The sequence below is a fragment of the Dendropsophus ebraccatus genome, chromosome 10, assembly GCF_027789765.1.
Source record: "Dendropsophus ebraccatus isolate aDenEbr1 chromosome 10, aDenEbr1.pat, whole genome shotgun sequence".
NCBI lineage: Eukaryota > Metazoa > Chordata > Amphibia > Anura > Hylidae > Dendropsophus > Dendropsophus ebraccatus.
Window position 1 is genome coordinate 41,378,028 of NC_091463.1, and position 26,263 is coordinate 41,404,290.

Below are 26,263 nucleotides of genomic sequence, written 5' to 3' on the forward strand. Positions count from 1 at the left end.
ATATTTTAATAGATCAGACAATTAGGCACACTACCATACAAATGTTTATTTCTTTATTTTCACATGTTTTAATTGTATAATGGGAAAGGGGGGTGATTTTAACTTTCATTTGGGAAAGGACTTTGGCTTATTTTTTAAAACATTTTTTTACTTTTTAAACTTTAAGTCTCCCTGGGGGACTTTTACATGCAATTATTGGATTGAATATAATAATCAATGATATGCCATTGCATAGCATTGATCAGTATTATCATCGCTCTTCACATGTGGCAGCCTCTATTAGAAGAGCAACGATTGGACCACACAGAGGTAAGGAGAACTCCTCCAGTGTTCAGGGAAAATGACCAGAACCCCTGCAATCACACTGTGATGATCCCAAACATTAACTGACAGGAGCTGCAGCGTTTAAGGGTAATGACAGGCTGCAGCGCCATTGCTGCTGTCTGTCATTTAAAGACAACTTTGGTGCCAGTAAAAAAAAAATGGCAAACACAGTTTTTATACTCACCCTTTCTCCTGGGTCTACCTTTGTTCAAATTTTCTGCTGTTCACAGGTCCCCGGACCTCCGGTGAGTGGCATCTGTTCTTCTTCCACATCTTTGACTGGGAGCTTATTAAGGAGGACAGAAGGCTTTTTAAAACACATTACAAAGTTATATAACTTTTGTAATGTGTTTAAATTGCCATGAAAAAACAAACACCATAAATGTCCTTGGTAGTGAGGGCCGGCTGCTCATAGAAGCCGATCCTCACCCACTTTGAAGCAGTAGGCACATAATGGCATACTGGTACGCCATGGATCATCTGGTGACAGACGCCCATGCCATACCTGTACGCCATAGGTCGTCTAGGGGTTAAGCAAAAAACTTTTAGGAAAGGCAGATGGTCACTACAGACTAGTTTAATACTCAACCTTTTTTTTTTTCTGTGTACCCATGCTGGTTAGGATATCTGCAGGAGTCACTAGCATCTGGCCATCTCTTCAAGCCAATGTGCCGAGCCATTTATCTCTCTGCAATATCCCAGATTATTTTCATTTCTGCAAAGCAGCTCTTGTATTAGGCTGTCTTCCTCTATTCAGAGCAGCTCTTTCAACAGAGTATGTTCCCACTACGGAATATGCACAGAGACTTCAAGCAGATTCCGCCGTGCAGCCGTCCTCCCAAAGAATTGACATGTCAATTCTTTGGACGGATGGCTGAATTCACTGAAAAATATCATTGAGTCTAAGGGACAGGCGTAACTTCAAGCGGAGGCCGGACATCAGAATCCGCTTGAAGTCTCCGCACATATTCCATTGGAACATACCCGTAGGCAGAGAAGTTCTTCTGGGCGTACAGTACTCTGCAAAGCAGCTCCTGCTGCAGGCTGTCCACCTGTCACTGAGGCTAGACTGCTAAACCGCACACCCCATATTTTAGAGTGCAAACAGCAAAAAAAAAATCCTTCTCCTCTCATCCTTTCAGGGCCTGAACAAATTGGTAATGAGACCACAGGTACAGTAAATTTTTCTTCATACATCTTCTAGGTTATTTATAGCTTTATTAAGGCCTTTCATTAAAATCTTATGCCTTACAAATATCTTCATTTTCAAACAGTTGGTTATCTCCAGTACTGAAAGCTTTGTTTCTGAGTGGTCCCATGGATGATGACTGGACAGACAAATGCGAACAAGAACTCTTCCTCCCCAAATTTACACCCAAAGTTGGCAATTAAGACACCAAGTGAAAATGAACTGGAGTCTGCAGACAATTGTGGTAGTAGGTAAGTAAATAAAAGAACAATAAAAGATCAATAGAGATGCATTATAGAGGGGCAGGGGGTTCCTCCCTCTGGGGGTGGGCCGCCAGCGTTCTATCTATATGAAAGATTTAAAGCGAATGTACCTGTTGGTACATTTGCTTTAAGTCTAAACTCACAGATCTTCAGTGTGGAAATATGGAGTGCTCACTCTTTGTAAAGCTATGTTTGGGCTAGCAGCTGTAAGGATCAGGTTGCTAGTGGATTTGTCCTATGTGCCTATTACTTCCTCATAGATGCCTAAGGGTGGCTCTCAGTAGCATTTAAATGCTATGTACAGTACATCTTTGCAGACATATCTGTAGTTATAGTGTGTGTATTTTATTTAAAAAAAAAACACATAATTGGTTATAGTTAAAGAAAATGTAGCCCATTTGTCTTCTGCAACCATTATGTCTTTGTTCACATTTTAATCATGATCAATATTTGCAGCCATCATTATGAAAAGGCTTCTTCATCTTTTGTTAAAATAATGGCTGTCTAAAAAGACAGCTGCAGAACTTTTGTTGCATGAATATAGCCTAATAACTATGTAATACAAGGTTCTAGTGGCTGACCTTTTCTTTACAACCAGAGTTTATTTTATTTGGATGTCACTGTAGGGATTGGGCTGCAGATTGGGCCATGAGAGAGCTGGTCTAATTAAATAAACACTGAGCAGCATGACAAATGTATCTGGTCTGCAGTAGACCAGTATAATAGAGCACTGATCCATCAGATCGGTGCTCTATTATACCGGTCTGCTGCAGACCAGATACATCAGAGGATCAGTGCTCTATTATATCCACAGCATTGATCTCAATGGGATATCAGTGCTGTGTATTTAGAAGTCCCCCAGGGGGCTTCTAATTAATGTTAGTGGGGGAGAAAAGTGTTTTTAATAATAAAAAAATCCCCTTACCTAATAAAAGTTTGAATCACCCCCCTTTTCCCGTTTTATAAATAAACATAAATAAATTAATTAATTAACATATTTGGTATCACCGCATGTGTATTTGCCCAAACTATTAAATTATTACATTCCTGATCTCACACGGTAAACGGCGTAAGCGCAAAAAAGTTCCAAAGTGCAAGATTGCACATTTTTTGTCGCAATAAATTGAGAATAATTGTGATAAAAAGTGATCAAAAAGTCGCATATAAGGTACCGATAGAAAGTACATATCATGGCGCAAAAAATGACACCTCACACAGCCCCATAGAACAAAGGATAAAAGCGTTATAAGGATGGGAATAGAGCAATGTTAAGGAACATTTAGTTTTTTTTTTAAAAGGAATTCATTTTTTAAAAGCTGTCAAATAAAATAATGCAAGTTACATATCATTGCAATCGTACCGACGTAAGGAACATATATAACATGTCAGTTTTACCATTTTATTATAGGGCGAATGGTGTAAACCAGGGCCGTAGCTAGGAGGGGGGGGCAGCTGCCTCGGGCGCCGAGACCAGGGAGGGCGCCATCACAGGGAACAGAGAGAAGGATCACAGTGGATGAGGCAGCCTGGAAGCCTCCTGCCCTCTGTCAGGCAGGGGACGATTTTTACTTCATCAAAAGAGGTATTTCCCATACTGTCCTGTCTCCTGTTTAGCTATAAATTGGGCAAAATTGCTGCGTTTTTACCACGATTTTGCGCAAATTAGGGCTAAACAGAAGCCAGGAAACAGTACAGAAAAGATATGGTGAAGGACCTTGACATTTGACTATGATGTCACCGCAGGTCCTGTATGTACACTACACTATGGAGGAGGAAGAAAGAAGATACAGGTGTGTGGGAAGGGGAGGATAATCAGGGCACAGGGTGACACCAGTCTGGGATGGGGGTAGAGAGTGTCCAGTGCCTATTTAGGGGTCTGGTCTGGCTGTACATTATTCTATACTTAACCCCTTAATAACTGCCCTATCCAAATATATATCACATTTATATAAACCTTACCTATTGTCTGTAGGGGTAGGGAACCCTGGCTCTCCAGCTGTTTCAGAACTACAACTCCCATCATGTCTGGACAGCCAAAGTTTTAGCTTTGTCCATGTATGATGGGAGTTGTAGTTTTACAACAGCTGGAGAGCCAAAGTTCCCTACGCCGATCTATACAGCACCTGTATCTGTCATTTTTCTAAATTATTTCTATTTTGAATTGGTGATGGAAAACCGTACTGGTGGTATTACTGTTGTTGTCGATGTGGAGTTGATCGAACCTCGGGAAATCCTAGGTTCCATAGAACTCGAACATTCATGAACCTGACGCATTAGATTGCTGATGCCTTCCCAGTCCGTGGGGAAGGAGGAGAGTGCCCGGGTACCGCCTGGAATTCCGGGAATTCAGCCTAGGTAATAGGAATTCCAGTCAGTACCCGGGCAGTCTCCTCCTTTCCCACGGACAGGGAAGGCAACAGCAATCTAATGCGGAAGGTTTGTGAATGTTCAAGTTCAATCGAACCTAGGATTTCGCAAAGTTTGATCAACTCTACTGCTGAGTGTACCTGTGCATTAGGAGACGGCACCATACAATCACATTACACTGGGTGTCACACTGGAGATAGATCAGGAGGCTTCGCCTTCTAATTCACAAGTACAGACAGCAGGGAGCGGAGACAATGGAGCCTCCACAGATACAGACAGCAGGTAGCAGAGACAACGGCGTCTCCTCAGGTACAGACAGCAAGGAGCGGAGACAACAGCGCCTCCTCAGGTACAGACAGCAGGGAGGGGAGACAACGCCGACTCCTAACTTATAGGTACTGACAGCAGGGAGCGGAGACAACGGCACCTCCTTAGGTACAGACAGCAGGGAGCAGAGACAACGGCGCCTCCACAGGTACAGACATCAGGGAGCGGAGACAACGGCGCCTCCTCAGGTACAGACATCAGGGAGCGGAGACAATGGCACCTTCTCAGGTACAGACAGGAGGGAGCGGAGACAACGGCACCTCCGTTAAGCTACTTAGGGACCAAATTTCAAATGTGAACATTCCAGGTACACAGTAAATATCACATTATGTATCCCATATTGTGGCCACCACACTAGTGCTGCCAGTAGAGATGACCAAATTGCTCATCTAAACTATCGCTCACCTAAAGTTCATAAAAAAATATATATATATACTGTATATATATATATATACATGGGCTCCCCTGTGCTTACTGCGCATACAAGGGAGGGGGGGGCATCTAAATGAATCTTTGCCCCGGGTGCAGGAGAGCCTACCTACACCTCTGGTGTAAATACAATCCCACCAATAAAAAATATTGCGTTTTATTTTCTATTTCACTGCGCATATAATTTTTCTCTGGTTTTGCAGCATATTTTATGCAAAAATTTAGTCTGTCATTGCAAAGTACAATTAATAGTGCAAAAAATAGGGGCTTGTGCGGGTATGTACGTGAAAAAATGCAAGCACTATGGCCTTTTAAACACGAGAAAGAAAAAATAAAAAAGCAAAAACGAAAATTGGCCTGGGAGAGAAGGGATTAAATTAACAGAAATATTTGTCAATAAATGACGGCCATCCACTTAATTTCAACAGTGGGTTAACATTTCAGCCTTTCTGTGTTTTCAATCCACTCATAGTTTTGGTTGCAAAATACTGCGCAAAAATACTGTGTGGGAACATAGCCTGTAGCTGTACTTGTAGTACTTTTTCGTACTATTAACACAAATACGGTTAAGGTGCATTCTGTGTATGTAACTGCCAAAACAGTTCTACATGCTGCAACAGAGATCAAATATTGGTCTTTAACAACCTTACTATTTTGTATCTCACGTCTAATAGAGCTTTGTCTGTGTGCGATGACACCTCCTCGGAGCTGCAAACAGTCATTTCCCAAGATAATGGTGATGTTGTATCACGGGCATCTTTCAGGGGGAGAGGTGCATTGTCCAGGTAAGGGAAACAAACAATGGGTCACGTTACCTGTTGATAGAACTGTCTGTGGGTCTGCATGATTGCAAATGAACAGTAAATCACATTCACTCGCAATTCACTCACTCACATTCACTTACAATCATTTCACTCACAATCATTTCTCATGTTATTCTTGGGTTATGAGTTATCATAGCGAACCCTAGGTTTTTTTTTCTACCGTAATTTTATTTGTAAATTACCACAACAACTTAATATTCTGTTAATTCTTAGGATAGTGCGCTTGGTTGTGGTCCTGAGAGAATGGGCCCACAGGAGCCTGCGAGACCAAGAACAAAGACCTGACTCCTTTCTGGACCGATTCCGAGGACCAGAAGCTCAAAACACAGAAGGTAACACTGGAAAAGAGAAAAAAGGTGAAAATCCAAGTGAAAAAGCCCAAACCAAGCCAACTCAAAAGTAAGTTAAGAAATATGTACTTTTCAGATATATTAATCAGGCTCTCATACTCTACATGGGTGATGGGCTTTGTTTTTGAAAAAAACTCCTCTATTCAGACCTCTTGATCTCATTGGCACTAGTTGGAACTAATAATTCTGCCACATCTATCCGTATTTTTAACTGGTTTTATAAGAACACTGTTAGGCTACTGTATGTTACCATAATGGGAAAATGTGCTAATAGATCAGAATTATTATTTGTGGCTGACATCCAGAAAGATGTCCATCATTTTTCCATTGTGGGAACATAACCTAACTCATACAATAAATTTCCCCTGATTGCTTCTGCTTTAGTAAAGAGTCACAAGAACAGTGTTGCAGTTTGACATAAAAAAGTCAGTGGTGACTGCTAAACCATAATCATGCTGGTATTAATACAGTCTCCTATGGACAATCAGTTCCATCGAGGCGTTTAGCAGGCAACACCCTGCGACTCACCAGGTGCTGATATAAAATCCAACAAAAGATGTGGTTGCAGCAAAGCTTCTTTAGGCTATGTTCGCACTACGAAAATAACGGCCGTTGACCGCACCGCAAAACTACAGCCGTTGTTTTGAGGTTCCCTATAATGACTGCAATGCAATGTAACTACGGCCGCTGAATTCACACTACGCATCAGATAACGGCCGTTGTTTATACGGCCCCATGAAATATGAACATGTCAATTATTTCCGGTCGGTAATACTGCAACAACAGTCGTGAATTTCAATGCGGCCGCAAACATAAAACTTATATCTGCCGAATTAAACTTAATTTTGATGTAAAAATAATTCTGAGTGGTTTCTCGGGCTGGGCGCACTATTTAACCTCTTAAGGACGGAACCCAAAATGTCACTTTATCCATTAATAACTTTGTGATGCTTTTACCTATCCTGCTGAATCTGAGATTTTTTTCTTATGACATGTTATACTTTATATTTCTGGTAAAATTGAGTCGATACTTACAGTCTATCTTTATGAAAAGCCCCAAAATAACGTGAAAAATTGAGAAACATTGCATTTTTCTGATTTGAAATTTTGTGCTTGTAAGGAAAATGGTTATGCCACATAAATTAGATATTAAATAGCATTAGCAATATTTCTACTTTATGTTGCCAGCATTTATTAAACGTGCGTTCAATTGTTTAAGACAATAGAAAGCTTCAAAGTTTAGCTGCATTTTTCCAAATTTTCACAAGAATTTCAAATTCTGATTTTTCAGGGGACCAGTTAATATTTGAAGTGTATTTGAGGGGGCTCTATATTATGAAGCCCCACTAAGCACCCCATTTCAGAAACTGCACCCCCCTGTTCAAAATCAATTCCAGAAAGTTTTTTTAACCCTTTAGGTGAGTCACAGAAATAAAAGCTAAGTTTGTGAGAAAATTGAAAATTTCAATTTTCTTTGCAGAAATTATATTGTGATCCAATATCTCTCATAATAGAAAACCTATTTCCAGAAAAATGCACCCCAATATTTATTGCCCTGTTTCTGCAGTTTATAGAAATATATGATATGTGGCCCTATTGAGCTATTTGATGCAACCACAAGCTTCAGATGTAAAGGAGCGCCTAGTGAATTTTAAAGCCTCCTTACAAATGGTCAATTTTCAAAGTACCACTTCAGGTTGGCAGAGGCTCAGGGGTGCCAAAACACCCCTAAAGGGACACCATTTAGGAAACTACACCCCTTGAGGAATGTAACAAAGGGTATAGTGAGCACATGGACCCCACTGGTGACAGAAACAATGTGCCGTGAAATTAAAAAATTTAATTTTTTTACACTAATACTTGGTCTAGCCTTAAATTTTTCAGGTTGACAAGGGGTTAAAAAGAAAAAAAAACACATAAAACTTGTAGAGAAATTTCCCCCGAGTACAAATATATCCCACATGGGGACAAAATGTATCATGCGGGTGCAGGACGAGCCTCCCAAAGGAGGAAGCACCAATTGGCTTTTGGAAGCTGAATTTGGCCAGAAAGGAGGACGAAGGCCATGTCGGATTCGCAGAGCCTTCGTGCTGCCAAAACATTGTAAACCCCCCACAAGTGACCTCATTATGGAAACTACACCCCTCAAGGAATGTAACAAGGGGTATAGTGAGCACATGGATCTCACTGGTGACAGGCACAATGTGCTGTGAAAATGAAAAATTATATTTTTTACACTAAAACGTTGGTGTAACTTTTACTTTTTCATGTTCACAAGGGGTTAAAAGAAAAAATAAACCACTAATCACGTAGAGCAATTCCCCCCCCCCCCCCCCCGATTACAGGAGTACCCCATATGTGGACACAAAGTGCAAAGTGGGTGCACTGAAAGCCTCCAAAGGGAGGGAGCGCAATTTGGATTTTGGAAGCGCGATTTGGCCAGAGTGGAGAACAAAGGGCTCACAGAGCCCCCGTGCTACCAAAACATTGTAAAACCCCCACAAGTGACCCCACCAAACTCAGGAATCTGTGGCTCGTACGGGTTGGGGTCACTTAAGGGGGTTTGTGGGGCTTCCTGGGGCCTAGTCCTTAAGGCGGTGCCTGGGGGGCTTATTATCACTAAATGATGATGATGAGGAAGAAGAGGAAGGCAGAATGAACGAGGGATCTTCCTCTTCTCCCTTACTGGTTGTCTCAGTATCGGAGGCAATCCAGGTGTATGCCTCCTCAGCCGAGAACAACCTGTGGGCCATTTTTTTGTTTTTTTTCTTTAGGATGCCTTCACACACACACTGGATCCGCAGCTGGCCGGAGCATACATCACCTCCTCCCCGCCCTGGCTTGCTTCGGGGGTTCCCGGCGTCTGCTCATCACATGCAGCCAATCAGTGTGCTTCCCTGCCGCAGCCACTGATTGGCTGAGCGGGACGTCCTGCCGGGAAACCCCTGACGCAAACCGGAGTGGGGAGCAGGTGATTATGCTCCGGCCAGCGGGGGGTTAACTTACATACATGCATCGGGATGTCATTCCCGCTGCGTGTATGTATTCTCATAGAGATGCACTGACACTGGATCAGCAGCGGATTTCGCTGCAAATCTGCAGCGTGAAATCAGTTGCGGTTCAGGTGTGTGTGAAGGGACCCTTAGAGGGGGGGTGTAAGTGTAAGTGTTATGCTTTTACACGTGTGTTAGCATAGGTTTTATGTACTGTTTTTACATTTTTTTTTTTGTGGTGTTTTTGACTTTTTTTTTTTACACCGGGGCAGAAGAGAAGAATTTTTTACAAAAAAAAAAGATAGAAAATGTTCACTGAAAAAAAAAAAAAACAGCAGAGGGCAGAGGCAGGGGACACTAGACACTAGAGGGGATAGGTTGGCAGGAGATGGGAGAGGGTGGCAAGAGAGGGTGGCAGGACATAGCAGAGGGTGGCAAGAGAGAGGAGATTGTGGCAGGACGGAGGGGAGAGGGTAAGAGGAGAGGGTGGCAGCGGAGAGGGGATAGGTTGGCAGGAGAGGGGAGAGGGTGGCAAGAGAGGGGAGAGGGTGGCAAGAGAGGGGAGAGGGCAGCAGAAGAGGGGCAGCAGGATGGAGGTGAGAGGGTGGCAGCGGAGAGGGTGGCAGGAAAGAGGTGAGCAGGGTGGCAGGACACAGGGAAGCAGGGTGGCAGGACTGAGGGGGATGGTGGTGACAGGGGAGCAGGGTGGCAGGACTGAGGGGGATGGTGGTGAGCAGGGTGGCAGGACTGAGGGGGATGGTGGTGACGGGAGCAGGATGGCAGGACTGAGGGGGATGGTGGGGAGCAGGGGAGCAGGGTGGCAGGACTGAGGGGGATGGTGGTGAAAGGGGAGCAGGGTGGCAGGATTGAGGGGGATGGTGTGACAGGGGAGCAGGGTGGCAGGACTGAGGCGGATGGTGGGGAGCAGGGTGGCAGGACTGAGGGGGATGGTGGTGACAGGGGGCAGGGTGGCAGGACTGAGGGGGATGGTGGTGAAAGGGGAGCAGGGTGGCAGGATTGAGGGGGATGGTGGTGACAGGGGAGCAGGGTGGCAGGACTGAGGGGGATGGTGGGTAGCAGGGTGGCAGGACTGAGGAGGATGGTGGTGACAGGGGAGCAGGGTGGCAGGACTGAGGGGGATGGTGGTGACAGGGGAAGCAGAAGAGATGCAGGGAGATCCTGCTAGCAGCACGCTGGAAGGATCTCCCTGCATCCACTGTGCCACCAAGGACATCGGCGGCAGGGGAACCGGCATGGGGGCGGCACGGGATTGGCATGGGGGCATCACAAGAACAGCGGGCAGACCCTGAACCGGGCAATGTAATTCATGGCTCCCTCCCTGCTTGCCTCATGGACACCACCAATCACCGCTGAATTCCGGGTCGCCAGTATCACATGACCCGGAATTCACATGCAAGAACTTGCCAGCCAATCACGGCGATCGGCGTCACGGGGGGGGGCAAACTTCCCCCTCCGTGTGAAGGGAAGATGGCCTGCTGTAGAAAACAGCAGCCATCCTCCCGCGATCGCCGCGTGATGTCAAACGGCGGTTGTTTAAAGGACCTGCATGGTACGTCATGGGTCCTTAAGTGACAGGGATCCATGATGTATCGGTAAGTCATGGGTCCTTAAGAGGTTAAAGTAAATGACCTGTTTTATCCCGTTTATAAATATGCTAGGAATCAAAATTAAACAACGGCCGTAGTTTCACGACCAGCCCATACCATCGTAATTCTACGTAGTTTTGGTCACAAAAGTCCGGCCTGTGGAAACAACGGCCGTTATTTTACATAGTGTGAACATAACCTTAAAGTGTCACTGTCGTTATAACTTTCAAAATCTAAATCAACAGTAGATGTGATATAAAGCAAGTTTGCAATATATATTCATTATTTTATTTTTATTTTTTTTAGTTCTCATGGAAAACATAGCACTTCCTGTTTTCTGCCTGTTTCTTTTTCTCAAAAAACAGAAAACAGTCAGAAAACTGGATGCCCTGTGTATCCGAGGCCATCTGAGTGCTCACAGAGAGAAGGCAGTCATGTGATTGATGGACACAATAAAACGTGACACTCTGTACTGGCCAGAATTCCTGTGTTTAGTCTGTTTTTTTCAACCAGCACAAGTCAGAAAATCTGCCTTCTACAGACTGGACCTGGATTTCTGGTAAGTTCAGCTTTGTTTTATAGTATGATAACAACAACAAAAATAATAATGAATGTATATTGCAAACTTGCTTTATTTCACATCCTCTGTTGATTTAGATTTTGAAAGTTATAATGACAGAGACCCTTTAAAATTCTTCTTTTATTTAAGTATTCCACGGGTGACAAAAGATGAAACCACACATGATGCTACACATTTCAACAAAAAGTCTTTTTCAAGCTTTGCTGAAACCACTTCTTTGTTAGTGTTGCAGTTTGCCTTTTGTCTCAGAAATCTTAGTAAAAAAAATTGTTTCCTGTATAACAGACTTTTTTTCTTTTCGTGCATCCAGGTTGAAGATATCTGAGAGGCTTGTAGTTGACCCTTCCGGAAAATGGTATTACCGCTGGCTCCTTGTAATTTCATTGCCCGTACTATATAATTGGTTTTTACTAGTTGTCAGGTAAGTTCCTAAATGCTGAGGTTTCTTGTTTTTTCAGAGTAGGGGTACTCTGGTGGAAAAAAATATTTTCAAATTAACTGGCGCCCGACAGTTATTCAATAATTTTAAAATTATTTCTGTTTAAAAAAAGACCCTTGTGTTGCCTGCTACCATCTCTGTTCTTGTCATAAACTGTCCAAAGCAGATGAAAAAAAATGTTTGCTCATTTTTTTTCTCTGGAATACCCCTTTAAAGCAGTTGTTTCACTGGAATAACCATTAAATATATGCCTTATTGAATGGTTTATCCCCATTTCATAAAGTTATGGCATAATGAATGTCTATGTCAATAGTTTTTAATTAGCTGGATTATGACATCTGGGGACCCATGATCCAGAGTAAAAGGGTCTGCAGCGCTGACTGTAATTCAATTTGGGCTTGTTAATGTCTTGGCTCTTTGTTAATAGATAAGATCCACATTTTGGTCTAGTCAATGATAGAACCATAGGACTATGAGTCTTAATAAACTAGTACAGAAACTAATGTCCGTCCCAGCCCCCCCCCCTTACCGACGATCGCCGCTATTAACGTTATAGCGGCGGCCGTCGGTAAAGGGGATTACCGGTGCCGCCACCTTTCATCTCCCCCCGCCGTGAATCCACGGCGGGGGGAGATGAAATAAGTGTCCATCAGACCCCCTAGTGCCCCGATAACTAACCCCCCTCCCCCGGCGGCAATCTTGGAAATTATGTTTACTAATGTCTGTTCACAGCGATGGAAAAGTTAAAATGAATGAAAACCCCATGCTCTCTGCCACCGGAGGTAGCGGAGAGCATGGGGCAGTGATCAAGGACCCCCCTGTGGGGTCCTGGTACAAGCGATCAGCGGTATATACTATATACCGCTGGTCGCTTGTGCCACGTGCATCCTGGCACTTTTTATCCCCTGTCACCATGAATGATTGGTGACAGGGGATAAAAAGTGATGTGTCCTGTCCCCCAAGTCGCCCCCCACCCCCCCAGTCACCCCCCGTCCCCCAGTCACCCCCCCCCCCTTCCCCATATACGTTACCTGATCCTGGAGCTCCTTCCTCCTCGACGTCCTGGCTGGTTATGAAGTGCGCATGCACTCCACAACCAGCCAACTCTGAAAATTTAAAGTGACACAGACCAATTTGGTCTCTGTCACTGAACTATGATTACTGTGATAGAAAATATCACAGTAATCATAGTAATACAGTGAAAATGAATGTATATAGTACAAAAAGTGACAAACATACAAAAAAATAAAACACACACTTTTTATTATAGTAATAATTGCAGTTTACTCCCAAATTACCCCTAACCCACCCCCCAGATTACCCGTAACCACTGCACGTTGCCCATAACAACCGCACGTTGCCCGTAACCACTGCCTGTTGCCCGTAACCACCGCACGTTGCCCGTAACCACCGCAGGTTGCCCGTAACCACCCCACGTTGCCCGTAACCACCCCAGATTGTCTGTAAGCACTGCAGGTTGCCCGTAACCACCCCACGTTGCCTGTATCCACCCCAGATTGTCTGTAAGCACTGCTGGTTGCCCGTAACCACCCCACGTTGCCTGTAACCACCCCCTGTTGCCTGTAACCACCCCACGTTGCCTGTAATCACCCCAGGTTGCCGTATCCACAGCAGGTTGCCCTTGACCACCGCACGTCGCCTCTAACCACGCCACGTCGCCTCTGACCACCGCAGGTTGCCTCTGACCACCGCACGTTGCCTCTGACCACCGCACGTTGCCTCTGACCCCCTCCAGATTTCGGTAACCATGCCAGATTACAGGTACCCACCCGAGATTACCTATAAGCACTTCAGTTTATCCGTAACCACCCCACATTGCACGTAACCACCCCACGTTGCCCGTAACCACCCCAGATTGTCTGTAAGCACTGCAGGTTGCCCGTAACCAACACATGTTGCCCGTAACCACCCCACGTTGCCTGTAACCAACCCAGGTTGCCGTAACCACAGCAGGTTTCCTGTGACCACCAAATGTTGTTTGTAACCACCCCAGATTACCTGTAACTACCTCAGGTTGCCCATAACCACCCCAGACTGTCCGTAACCACCCCACATTACCTGTAATCTCATTTTTTTTATTTTATTTTAGTAACTGCACTATTCTAATAACCATTACTAGCTGCGGTTTTGCTCCAGTAAATTGGCGCTCCTTCCCTTCTGAGCCCTGCTGTGTGCCCATACAGTGGTTTATGCCCACATATGGGGTACCTTTGTACTCAGGAGAACCTGCGTTACAGATTTTGGGGTACTTTTTCTCTCCTGTTCCTCGTGAAATTGAGAAATTTCAAACTAAAGGAACATATTATTGGAAAAATTCGAGTTTTTCATTTTTACTGTCTTCTTTTGAATACTTTCCTGTAATACCTGTGGGGTCAAAATGGTCACCACACACCAAGATGAATTCTTTGAGGGGTGCACTTTCCAAAATGGGATGACTTATGGGGGGTTTTCTCTCTGCTGACACTACAGGGGCACTGCAAACACACCTGGCGCTCAAAAACTTCTTCAGCAAAATCTGCATTGGAAAAGGTAATTGGCGCTCCCTTCCTTCTGAGCCCGGCTGTGTGCCCATACAGTGGTTTACGCCCACATATGGGGTACCGTTGTACTCAAGAGAACCTGCGTTACAAATTTTGGGGTGCTTTTTCTCTCATTTTCCTTTTGAAAATGAGAAACTTTAATCTAAACGTATATATTATTGGAAAATTTTAATTTTCCATTTTTTTACTGCCTAATTGTGAATACTTTCCTCCAGCCCCTGTAGAGTTAAAATGCTCATTTTCCCCTAGATTAATTCTTTAAGGTGTGTAGTTTCCAAAATGTGGTCACTTATGGGGGTTTTCCGGATACCAGACTTCTAAATCCATTTAAAAATAGAACTGGTCCCTAAAAAAAATCCGTTTTGGAAACTTTCACGAAAATGTGATAATTTGCTGATAAATTTCTAAGTCCCATAACACCCTAAAAAAGTAAAATATGTTTACCAAATTATGCCAGAATAAAGAAGACATATTGGTAATGTGACTTAGTAACTAATTTATGTGCTACGATGTTCTTTTTTTAGAAGCAGAGAATTTCAAAGTTCATAAAATGCTAATTTTTTTTATTTTTCAGGATATTTTGATGTTTTTCACCAAAAACACACAAAGTAGTGACCAAATTTTGCCACTAACATAAAGTGCCATATGTGACGAAAAAAAACAATCTCAGAATCGCTAGCATACGTTAAAGCATCACTGAGCTATAGGAGCATAAAGTGAGACAGGTCAGATTTTGAAAAATTAGCCTGGTCATTAAGGCCCAAACTAGCTGCAGCACAAAGGGGTTAATCAACAGTCAGGGCTTGGCTTCCAACTGTAGCAACTCAATCAGGAACTGAGATGGGAAGGAAATCGATGAGGCATTTGAGCCTGCAGCACTTCAGGGACCTTTGGAATATCTCAACAACACTTTGCACTGGAGAATAAAAGCATTTTTCTACATATGATACCATGTGTCTATTTGCCCTACCAATTATCTAACAATGTCAGCAGTTTGGAACCAGGGATTTAAGGCCAAGTACCTCGCAATGCAGTCTGCCATTAAAAACATTTGTAAAAGAAAGGGTTATTCTAAAGAGCTTACAGAATTCAGTAGTGATAACACCACGGCAGTCAAATCAATGCATGATATTTGTACCTCCCATAATCCACTATTGTGGATAGTGTACTATAACATGGAAGCATTTAGGAACCACAGCAACTCAACCACAAACTGGCAGACAGTGTTAAAGCGTAACTGTCATTTCAGGGTCATTTTTCTAAAAACATTAAATATCAACAGTACAAGCGATTTTAAGAAACTCTGTAATAGGTTTTATGTACTAAAAGAGTTTCCTTCTAAACTGAAAAAGCAATCTCCCAGCCTCCCCCCTCACATCAGATAAAGCAGGATTTCTGTCTCCATTATGTGGCTATGGAGAGGGGAGGAGCTGTTAGGAGTGACTGAGCACAGAGGATTTCTGCAAAGCACAACACCCTGCAATCTTCTCTCAGTAAGTTCATAGATAAGCACTGACCTTTCTGACACCTGAATTTAGCGTTTTAGGTGCCCAGAGAGTCTACAAACAGCTGACCTTTATGTCACCTCTTCCTGCTCCCTCATCTCCCTCAGCCCCTCCCCCCTTCATAGGCTTGCAATGGAGAGAGCAGAGCCCGTCTTCACTGGCTTCTCTGTAATGAAGACGTGTTTGCCTGATAATGCACAGATAAGAAGTCAGGGGGGGAGGCTGGGAGATTGCTTCTTGAGTACAGAAGGAGGCTTTTTTGGCTGATGAAACCTATTACAGAGTTTCTTAAAATCGCTTATACTACTGATTTCTGCAATAAAAAAAACATGACAGTTACGCTTTAAGGCTGGGTTCACATTACGTATATTTGAGGCTGTATATTTGAGGCTGTATAGTAACCAAAACCAGGAGTGGATTGAAAACACAGAAAGGATCTGTTCACACAATGTTGTAATTGAGTGGATGGCCGCCATTTAATGGCAAATATTTGCTGTTATTTTAAAACAACGGCTGTTATATTGAAATAATTGCAGTTATTTACCATTATATGACGGCCATCCACTCAGTTTCAACATTGTGTGAACAGATCCTTTCTGTGTTTTCAATCCACTCCTGGTTTTGGGTGCTATGAGGACCTGACAAAAGGACCAAATACTGCCTGAAATATACGTAGTGTGAACCCAGCCTCAGGCTGCGTTCACACTACGTATATTTCAGTCAGTATATTTCAGTCAGTATTGCAACCAAAACCAGGAGTGGATTAAAAACACAGATAGGATCTGTTCACACAATGTTGAAACTGAGTGGATGGCCGCCATATAACAGTAAATAACTGCCATTATTTCAATACAGCAGCCGTTGTTCTAAAATAACAGCAAATATTTGCCATTAAATGGCGGCCATCCACTCAATTTCAACATTGTGTGAACAGATCCTTTCTGTGTTTTTAACCCCTTCAAGACCGAGCCTATTTGCACCTAAAAGACCAGGCTCATTTATCTAAATCTGACCTGTCTCACTTTATGCGCTTATAGCTCAGTGATGCTTTAACGTATGCTAGCGATTCTGAGATTGTTTTTTCGTCACATATGGCACTTTATATTAGTGGCAAAATTTGGTCACTACTTTGTGTGTTTTTTGTGAAAAACATCAAAATATCATGAAAAATTGAAAAAATTAGCATTTTATGAACTTTGAAATTCTCTGCTTCTAAAAAAAGAAAGTTGTATTACATAAATTAGTTACTAAGTCACATTACCAATATGTCCTCTTTATTCTGGCTTCATTTCATAAACATATTTTACTTTTTTAGGGTGTTACGGGGGTTAGAAATGTATCAGCAAATTACCACATTTTCGTGAAAGTTTCCAAAACTGATTTTTTTAGGGACCAGTTCTTATTTTAAGTTGATTTAGGAGGTTTGTATACTGGAAACCCCCATAAGTGACCCCATTTTGGAAACTAGACACCTTAAAGAATTAATCTAGGGGTATAATGAGCATTTTAACCCTACAGGGGCTGGAGGAAAGTATTCACCATTATCCCAGCTGTAAAAAAATGAAAAATTAAAATTTTCCTATAATATATACATTTAGATTAAAGTTTCTCATTTTCAAAAGGAACATGAGAGAAAAAGCACCCCAAAATTTGTAACACATGTTCTCTTGAGTACTACGGTACCCCATATGTGGGCGTAAACCACTGCATGGGCACACAGCGGGGCTCAGAAGGGAAGGAGCGCCAATTAGCTTTTCCATTGCAGATTTTGCTGAAGAAGTTTCCGAGCGCCAGGTGCATTTGCAGTGCCCCTGTAGTGTCAGCAGAGAGAAAAAAACCCATAAGTCACCCCATTTTGGAAAGTACACTCCTCAAAGAATTCATCTTGGGGTAGGATGAGCAATTTGACCCCACAGGTGTTAGAGGAAAGTATTCAAAATTAGACAGTAAAAATGAAAAACTCAAATTTTTTCCAATAATATGTTCCTTTAGTTTGAAATTTTTCAATTTCACGAGGAACAAGAGAAAAAAAGTACCCCAAAATTTGTAACGCAGGTTCTCATGAGTACAACGGTACCTCATATGTGAGCATAAACCACTGTATGGGCACACAGCGGGGCTCAGAAGGAAGGGAGCACCAATTAGCTTTTTCAATGCAGATTTTGCTGAAGAAGTTTCTGAGCGCCAGGTGTGTTTGCAGAGCCCCTGTAGTGCCAGCGGAGTAAAATCTCGCCATAAGTCACCCCATTTTGGAAAGTGCACCCCTCAAAAAATTCATTTTGGGGTGTGGTGAGCATTTTGACCCCACAGGTATTAGAGGAAAGTATTCAAAAGTAGACAGTAAAAATGAAAAACTAAAATTTTCCCAATAATATGTTCGTTTAGTTTGAAATTTCTCAATTTCACGAGGAACAAGAGAAAAAAAGTACCCCAAAATTTGTATCGCAGGTTCTCCTGAGTAAAAAGGTACCTCATATGTCGGTATAAACCACTGTATGGGCACACATCATGGCTCAGGATGGAAGCAGCGCCAATTAGCTTTTTCAATGCAGATTTTGCTGAAGAAGTTTCTGAGCGCCAGGTGGGTTTGCAGTGCCCCTGTAGTGCCAGCGGAGTAAAATCTCGCCATAAGTCACCCCATTTTGGAAAGTGCACCCCTCAAAGAATTCATCTTGGTGTGTGGTGAGCATTTTGACCCCACAGGTATTAGAGGAAAGTATTCAAAAGTAGACAGTAAAAATGAAAAACTCGAATTTTTCCAATAATATGTTCCTTTAGTTGGAAATTTCTCAATTTCACGAGGAACAGGAGAGAAAATTCACCCCAAAATCTGTAACGCAGGGTCTCCTGAGTAGAACGGTGCCCCATATGTGGGCATAAACCACTGTTTGGGCACACAGCCGGGCTCAGAAGGGAAGGAGCGCCAATTAGCATTTTCTCTGCAGATTTTCTGAAGAAATTTCTGAGCACCAGGTGCATTTGCAGCGCCCCTGTAGTGTCTACAGAATAGAATCCCCCCAAAAGTCACCCCATTTCGGAAAGTACACCCCTCAAAGAATTCATATTGGGGTAGGATGAGCATTTTGGCCCCATAGGTATTAGAGGAAAGTATTCAAAATTGGCCAGTAAAAATGAAAAACTTGAATTTTTCCAATAATATGTTGGTTTAGTTTGAAATTTCTAAATTTCACAAGGAACAGGATAAAAAATGTACCCCAAAATCTGTAACGCAGGTTCTCCTGAGTACAACGGTACCCCATATGTGGGCATAAACCACTGTATGGGCACACAGCAGGGCTCAGAAGGGAAGCCAATTTGCTGGAGCAAAACCGCAAATAGTAACAGTTATTAGAATAGCGCAGTTACTAAAATACAATAAAAAAAATTAGATTACAGGTAATGTGGGGTGGTTACAGGTAATCTGGGGTGGTTCCGGGTAATCTAGAGGTGGTTTCGGGCAGTCTGAGGTGGTTACGGGCAGTCTGGGGTGGTTACGGGCAGTCTGGGGTGGTTACGGGCAGTCTGGGGTGGTTACGGGTAATCTGGGGTGGTTACGGATAATCTGGGGTGGATACGGTCAACATGGGGTGGTCACAGGCAACCTGCTGTGGTTACGGCAACCTGGGGTGGTTACAGGCAACCTGGTGTGGTTAGAGGCAACCTGGTGTGGTTAGAGGCAACCTGGGGTGGTTAGAGGCAACCTGGGGTGGTTATGGGCAACGTGGGGTGAATACGGACAACCTGCTGTGGTTACAGACAATCTGGTATGGTTACAGGCAACCTGCTGTGGTTACGGACAATCTGGGGTGGTTGCGGACAATCTGGGGTGGTTACAGGCAACCTGCTGTGGTTACGGATAAACTGAAGTGCTAATAGGTAATCTGAGGTGGGTACCTGTAATCTGGCGTGGTTACGGGCAATCTAGAGGGGGTCACTGGCAATTTGGGGTGGTTAAATGCAAGGTGCAGTGTTCAGAGGCAAGGTGCGGTGGTCAGATGCAAGGTGCGGTGGTCATAGCCGATGTGCGGTGGTCATAGGCGACGTGCGGTGGTCAGAGGCAAGGTGCGGTGGTCATAGGCGACGTGCGGTGGTCAGAGGCGACGTGCGGTGGTCAGAGGCGACGTGCGGTGGTCAGAGGCAAGGTGCGGTGGTCAGAGGCAACCTGCGGTGGTTGCGTGCAATCTGGGGGGTTACATGTAATCTGGCATGATTACGGGCAATCTGGGGTGGTTATGCCCAAGCTGCGGTGGTTATGCCCAACCTGCGGTGGTTAGGGGCAACCTGGAGGGGTTACAGACAATCTAGAATTGTTACGGATAGAGTGAAGTGCTTATAGCTAATCTGGGGTGGTTACATGTAATTTGGGGTGGTTACAGGCAATCTGGGGTGATTACAGACAATCTGGAGGGGGTCACTGGCAACGTGTGGTGGTTCCGGGCAACGTGCGGTGGTTACGGGCAACGTGCGGTGGTTATGGGCAACGTACGGTGGTTACGGGTAATCTGGGGGGTTACGTGCAATCTGACGTGATTACGGACAACCTGGGGTGGTTACGGGCAATGTGCAGTGGTTACGGGCAACCTGCGGTGGTTACGGGTAATCTGGGGGGGGGGTTAGGGGTAATTTGGGAGTAAACTGTAATTATTACTATAATAAAAAGTGTGTGTTTTATTTTTTTGTATGTTTGTCACTTTTTGTACTTTATACATTCATTTTCACTGTATTACTATGATTACTGTGATATTTTCTATCACAGTAATCATAGTTCAGTGACAGAGACCAAATTGGTCACTTTAAATTTTCAGAGCTTGGCTGGTTGTGGAGCGCATGCGCACTTCATAACCAGCCAGGACGTCGAGGAGGAAGGAGCTCCAGGATCAGGTAACGTATATGGGGAAGGGGGGGTGACTGGGGGACGGGGGTGACAGGGGGGTGGGGGGCGACTTGGGGGGTGGGGGGACATCACTTTTTATCCCCTGTCACCAATCATTCATGGTGACAGGGGATAAAAAGTGCCGGCGGCACATGGCACAAGCGATCAGCGGTATATAGTATATACCGCTGATCGCTTGTACCGGGACCCCACAGGGGGGTCCCCGATGACTGCCCCATGCTCTCCGCTACCTCCGGTGGCGGAGAGCATGAGGCTTTCATTCATTTTTCTTGCTTGATCACTGTGAACAGACATTAGTCTGTTCACAGTGATCGCGGCGGCCATCTTGGATCCGATGGCCGCCGCGGGAGGGGGGGTTAGTGACTGGGGCACTAGGGGGCTGATCTGGGGTCTGATTTTTACTTATTTCATCTCCCCCCACCGTGGATTCACGGTGGGGGGAGATGAAATACAGCGGCGGCACCGGCCCATTAGTGACCGCCGTTTCGGCGGTCACTAAGGGGTTAATGGGGGTCAGCTGCGGGATCGCAGCTGATCCTCATTATCTCCGGTGCTGTACACAGATGAGAACGGGATCGCTGTCCCTGCAGCGATCCCGTTCTCATCACAAAGCCCCGTCAAAGTCGGAACGTATATGTACATTCCTACTGCACGGGGCATGTGCAATAGGAACGTATATATACAGATGGCTGACGTGAAGGGGTTAATCCACTCCTGGTTTTAGTTGCAATACTGACTGAAATATACTGACCAAAATATACATATACTGACTGAAATATACGTAGTGTGAACGCAGCCTAAGGCTATGTTCACACTATGTATGTGTGCGGCTGTATTTTTTATGTGGATGGAAATGTGCGGCTGAAACTACGGCCGTGGGAAAAAATAGACATGCGGCTGAAAACATACGGTCATTTACTTGGAAATCTGGTTCAACTAAAAATAACAAATAAAATCTTAAGAAAGTGATGCAAACACCTCTGGATGCATCTGGGAAAGCAGGGAAACAGTTTACATGAATTGCTATTACCGGGGTTTGCGATCCTCTGCAGTATGCCGATGCCGATGCCTCTCAAGGTTAATATATTGAATTAATAAAACACATTTTCTTTGTAATAAAGTCCCTTTCATTGTTCAATAATTAAATTTAAACGAATCCATCATTTTGCAATTAAATATACTGTTAAAATAAATATATATATATATATATATATATATAAATAAATGTATATTTATATATATATATTTATTTTTGGACAGTATATTTAATTGCACAATAATGGATTCGTTTAAATTAAATTATTGAACAACGAAACTGATTTTATTACAACGAAAATGTGTTTTATTAATTAAATATTAATTATTACAGGAAGCTCCAGTAAGCCGTTAATTCATATTGCCGGCAATAGAGCATTCTGTACCAATCATCACTTTACTTTAATTAAAACATCAAATGTTTCTTCTAATTATGTTATCACAATAGCATTATTAGAAGAAACATTTAGAATTATATGTGCGCTTAGCTGATTGGCTGATCGGCTGAGCGCACATATAATTAGCCGGTCCGCAGTACAGTGACTTCATTGTGCTGCGGACCAGCGAAGAGGACACATCGGGGTGAGTATAGAGCTCTCCCCAACCCCTCCCCTGCACTGCACCCCTCCCAGCAAGGAAGGGGGGTCACTTAACCCCTTCCTTGCTGGGATGGGTGCAGTCTGACATCAGTCTGGCCCCCAAGGGGTTAAGGGGGATGCAATACATCCTCCCTTAACCACTTGGGGGCCAGACTGTAAGCAGCGATCTGTAAAGATGCTGCATACTGTAAGGAACACAACATCGCTCACAATGATGGGTGTTGTGCTCCTGTTTGTGTGTTTTTTGTGTGTTTCTCCCTTTTTGTTTTTCAGATATCGGTATCCTGTGGATTACGTCGGATTCCGTGGACTACGTCGATGACCAGCGATTGTTTGTTGTTGTTTTTTCTAATAAAATGGTCAATGAGGGGTGTGGGGGTGTTTTTATTTGAATAAAAAAAATTTTTTTACTTGTGTCTTGTCTTTATTTCTTTACTTTATAGACTTAGTAGTGGAAGCCGTCTAATAGACGGAATCCATTACTAAGTCGGGGCCTAGTGTTAGCCGGTTTAAAATGGCTAACACTAACCCCCTATTATTACCCCAGTACCCAATGCCACCAGGGGTACTGGGAAGAGCCGGGTGCCAGTGGTCCCGGAGCGTCAAAATTGGCGCTCCTGGACCGGGCAGCAGCAGGCTGGTAAGATTTAGGCTGGGGAGGGCCTAAACCAATGACTCTTCCCACCCCGGTGTTACCAGGCTTCTGTCGTTTGGTTTTTAACCCAGCTGGTTATAAAAATAGGGGGGACCCTATGCGTTTCTTTTTAAATTATTCATTTATTTAAAAAAAAAAAACGCATAGGATCCCCCCTATTTTTATAACCAGCCGGGTTAAAAACCAAACGACAGCAGCCTGGTAACACCAGGGTGGGAAGAGCCATTGGTTTAGGCCCTCCCCAGCCTAAATCTTACCAGCCTGCTGCCGCCCGGTCCAGGAGCGCCAATTTTGACGCTCCGGGACCACTGGCACCCGGCTCTTCCCAGTACCCCTGGTGGCATTGGGTACTGGGGTAATAATAGGGGGTTAGTGTTAGCCATTTTATACCGGCTAACACTAGGCCCCAACTTAGTAATGGATTCCGTCTATTAGACGGCTTCCACTACTAAGTCTATGAAGTAAAGAAATAAAGACAAGACACAAGTTAAAAAAAAATTTTATTCAAATAAAAACACCCCCACACCCCTCATTGACCATTTTATTAAAAAAAAAACAACAAACAACCGCTAGTCATCGACGTAGTCCACGGAATCCGACGTAATCCACAGGATACCGATATCTGGGAAAAAAAAGGGAGAAACACACAAAAAACACACAAACAGGAGCACAACACCCATCATTGTAAGCGGTGTTGTGCACCTTACAGTATGCAGCATCTTTACAGATCGCTGATTACAGTCTGGCCCCCAAGGGGTTAAGGGAGGATGTATTGCATCCCCCTTAACCCCTTGGGGGCCAGACTGATGTCAGACTGCACCCATCCCAGCAACGAAGGCATTAAATGACCCCCCTTCCTTGCTGGGAGGGGTGCAGTGCTGGGGAGGGGGTGGGGAGAGCTTTATACTCACCCCGATGTTGCCTCTTCGCTGGTCCGCAGCACAATGAAGTCACTGTGCTGCGGACCCGTTAATTATATGTGCGCTGAGCCGATCAGCCAATCAGCTGAGCGCACATATAATTCTAAATGTTTCTTCTAATAATGCTATTGTGATAACATAATTAGAAGAAACATTTGATGTTTTAATTAAAGTAAATTCATGATTAGTACAGAATGCTCTATTGCCGGCAATATGAATGAACTGCTTACCGGAGCTTCCTGTACTAATTAATATTTAATTAATAAAACACATTTTCGTTGAATTAAAATCAGTTTCGTTGTTCAATAATTTAATTTAAACGAATCCATCATTGTGCAATTAAATATACTGTCAAAAAATAAATATATATATAAATATACATTTATTTATATATATATTTATTTTAACAGTATATTTAATTGCACAATGATGGATTCGTTAGAATTAAATTATTGAACAACGAAAGGGACTTTATTACAAAGAAAATGTGTTTTATTAATTTAATATATTAACTATTAGAGGCATCGGCATTCGGCATCATTGCCGGCTATTTTTGAAGTACTCCATACGGACCGCCTGTCAATCCACGGCTACATTTCCATACGCAAACAATGGTCTTGTTCATTTTTTACGGGTCCGTTTACGATCGGGCCGTAGATTCATACATAGTGTGCACTGTGCAGACGTATATCGTATACTTTCCAGCGTACGCATAAACCAGAAAAATCCGGCCGATGATTTACCGCCCGCAATACAGCCGCACAGATACAGAGTGTGAACCTAGCCTAAGGTTAGTTACTGTTAGGCTACGTTCACACGTAGCAAAACTAGCGGAATTCCATGGCGGTATTGTTCGCCGTGGAAGGCCGTTAGCCTCCCTCTCATAGTGGGAGTCTATGGGAGGCGCATGCTGCTCTTCTCACAGCGTCTCTCCGCGTTGAAGAATGAACATGGGCAGGGAGAGCAGCAGCGCGCGCCTCCCATAGACTCCCATTATGAGAGGGAGGCTAACGGCATTCTGTTTATTTTGCTACGTGTGAACGTAGCTTTATGGTTGGTAAATGCAGAGGAGCAAAACGCATAAAAGTCGACCCCTGAAAAACACCATAGCATAGTCCCTTCTTCACCAAACTTTAGAGTTGGTACATTGCTGCCAGACAGATAATGTTCTCCTGGCATTTGCCAAAATGAGACTTGTCCATTATGCTGCCAGACACAGTAGTGTGATCCATCATTCCACAAAAAACATTTTCACTGATCCAGAGTCCAGGGGTGGTCTGCTTTACACCACTCTATCAAATCTATAAAAAGTTCACAATCAGCATTAATCATTTTTCATTGTTCATCACCAAGGATCATTCTTTGTGTTTCCCAAGAAAAGGCTCACACACCCTAAATTCATTTCTATGCTTCCTGTTTGGTGCAGAGCCGTTTTGATCCGTTTTTTCATTGACTTCCATTATTTAAAAAAAAAAAACGGATCAAATCGGATCCGTTTTTTTTTTAACGGACACAAAAGTAGTGTTGACACTACTTTTGTGTCTGTTAAAAAAACAGATCCGTTTTTTTTATAATGGAAATCAAGAAATCAATGCAAAAGCAGATCAAAAACGGATGAAAAACATGGACAGCAAAAACACAGTGTGAACCTAGCCTTATACCATAACTATTGGTCATTCTAAGTTGATGCAATATACCAGTTGATGATGCAATACTGATGATGCAAAAGTTTCCTAGTATTGTATCACAGGCTGTGAGAAGTATAGAAAGTACGTCTATATCTTGAAAATTAGAGCCAATTTTAAAATCTCGCCACCCCAAAATGAGTTAAGTTCAACTGTTTTCATGTCGGAACCTTTGGCTGTTGACCAGTGTAATCTGTCAAATCAGGCTGATTAAGCAGATTATCGCTCTGTGTAATAAAGACAACGAAAGAAGCTTTTTGGTCTTGTGATCTGTATGCTTACAGAGAAAGCAGTCATTTGAAGCACTGAGATGTGACATTCTCTACTGGTCGGGACTTCCTACATTTAGTTTCTTTTTTCAACAAGCACAAGACTAAAAAGTCACATAATAGCTTTGATTTAACTTCTTAAAGGGAATCTGTCACTAGGTTTATACTGCCTTAAATGAGGGCAGCATAAACCAGTGACAGAAATGCTGAATAGATCGGTGTATTACTTACATCATTTTGTTCAGCTGTTCTCCTAATTTGCAGGAGAATAGGATTCTTGCCACACCACTCACTTTGCCCCCCAGCTGCTGATGGACAGTTGACAACCTAAATACAGCATGGATAGATAACTGCCAATCAGCAGCGGGTGGGCGGAGTTTTCTGCTTCTCAGGACTATCCAGGATCACTGGGTTCATGCTTGAAATGGAGAGGTCTCCTTTTGGTTCA

The 26,263-nt window shown here is 43.5% G+C and overlaps 1 protein-coding gene across 1 annotated transcript in view; it reads left to right on the plus strand.

Moving 5' to 3' along the window:
• Positions 1-26,263, plus strand: part of CNGA2 (cyclic nucleotide gated channel subunit alpha 2) — a 106,754-nt gene that overhangs the window by 33,525 nt on the left and 46,966 nt on the right. The window contains exons 2-5 of the mRNA XM_069985773.1: positions 1,599-1,764; positions 5,574-5,684; positions 5,937-6,122; positions 11,564-11,674. Of these exons, the coding sequence (XP_069841874.1) occupies positions 1,646-1,764; positions 5,574-5,684; positions 5,937-6,122; positions 11,564-11,674 (527 nt within the window). The 5' untranslated portion in view covers positions 1,599-1,645. The remainder of the gene's footprint in view (positions 1-1,598; positions 1,765-5,573; positions 5,685-5,936; positions 6,123-11,563; positions 11,675-26,263) is intronic.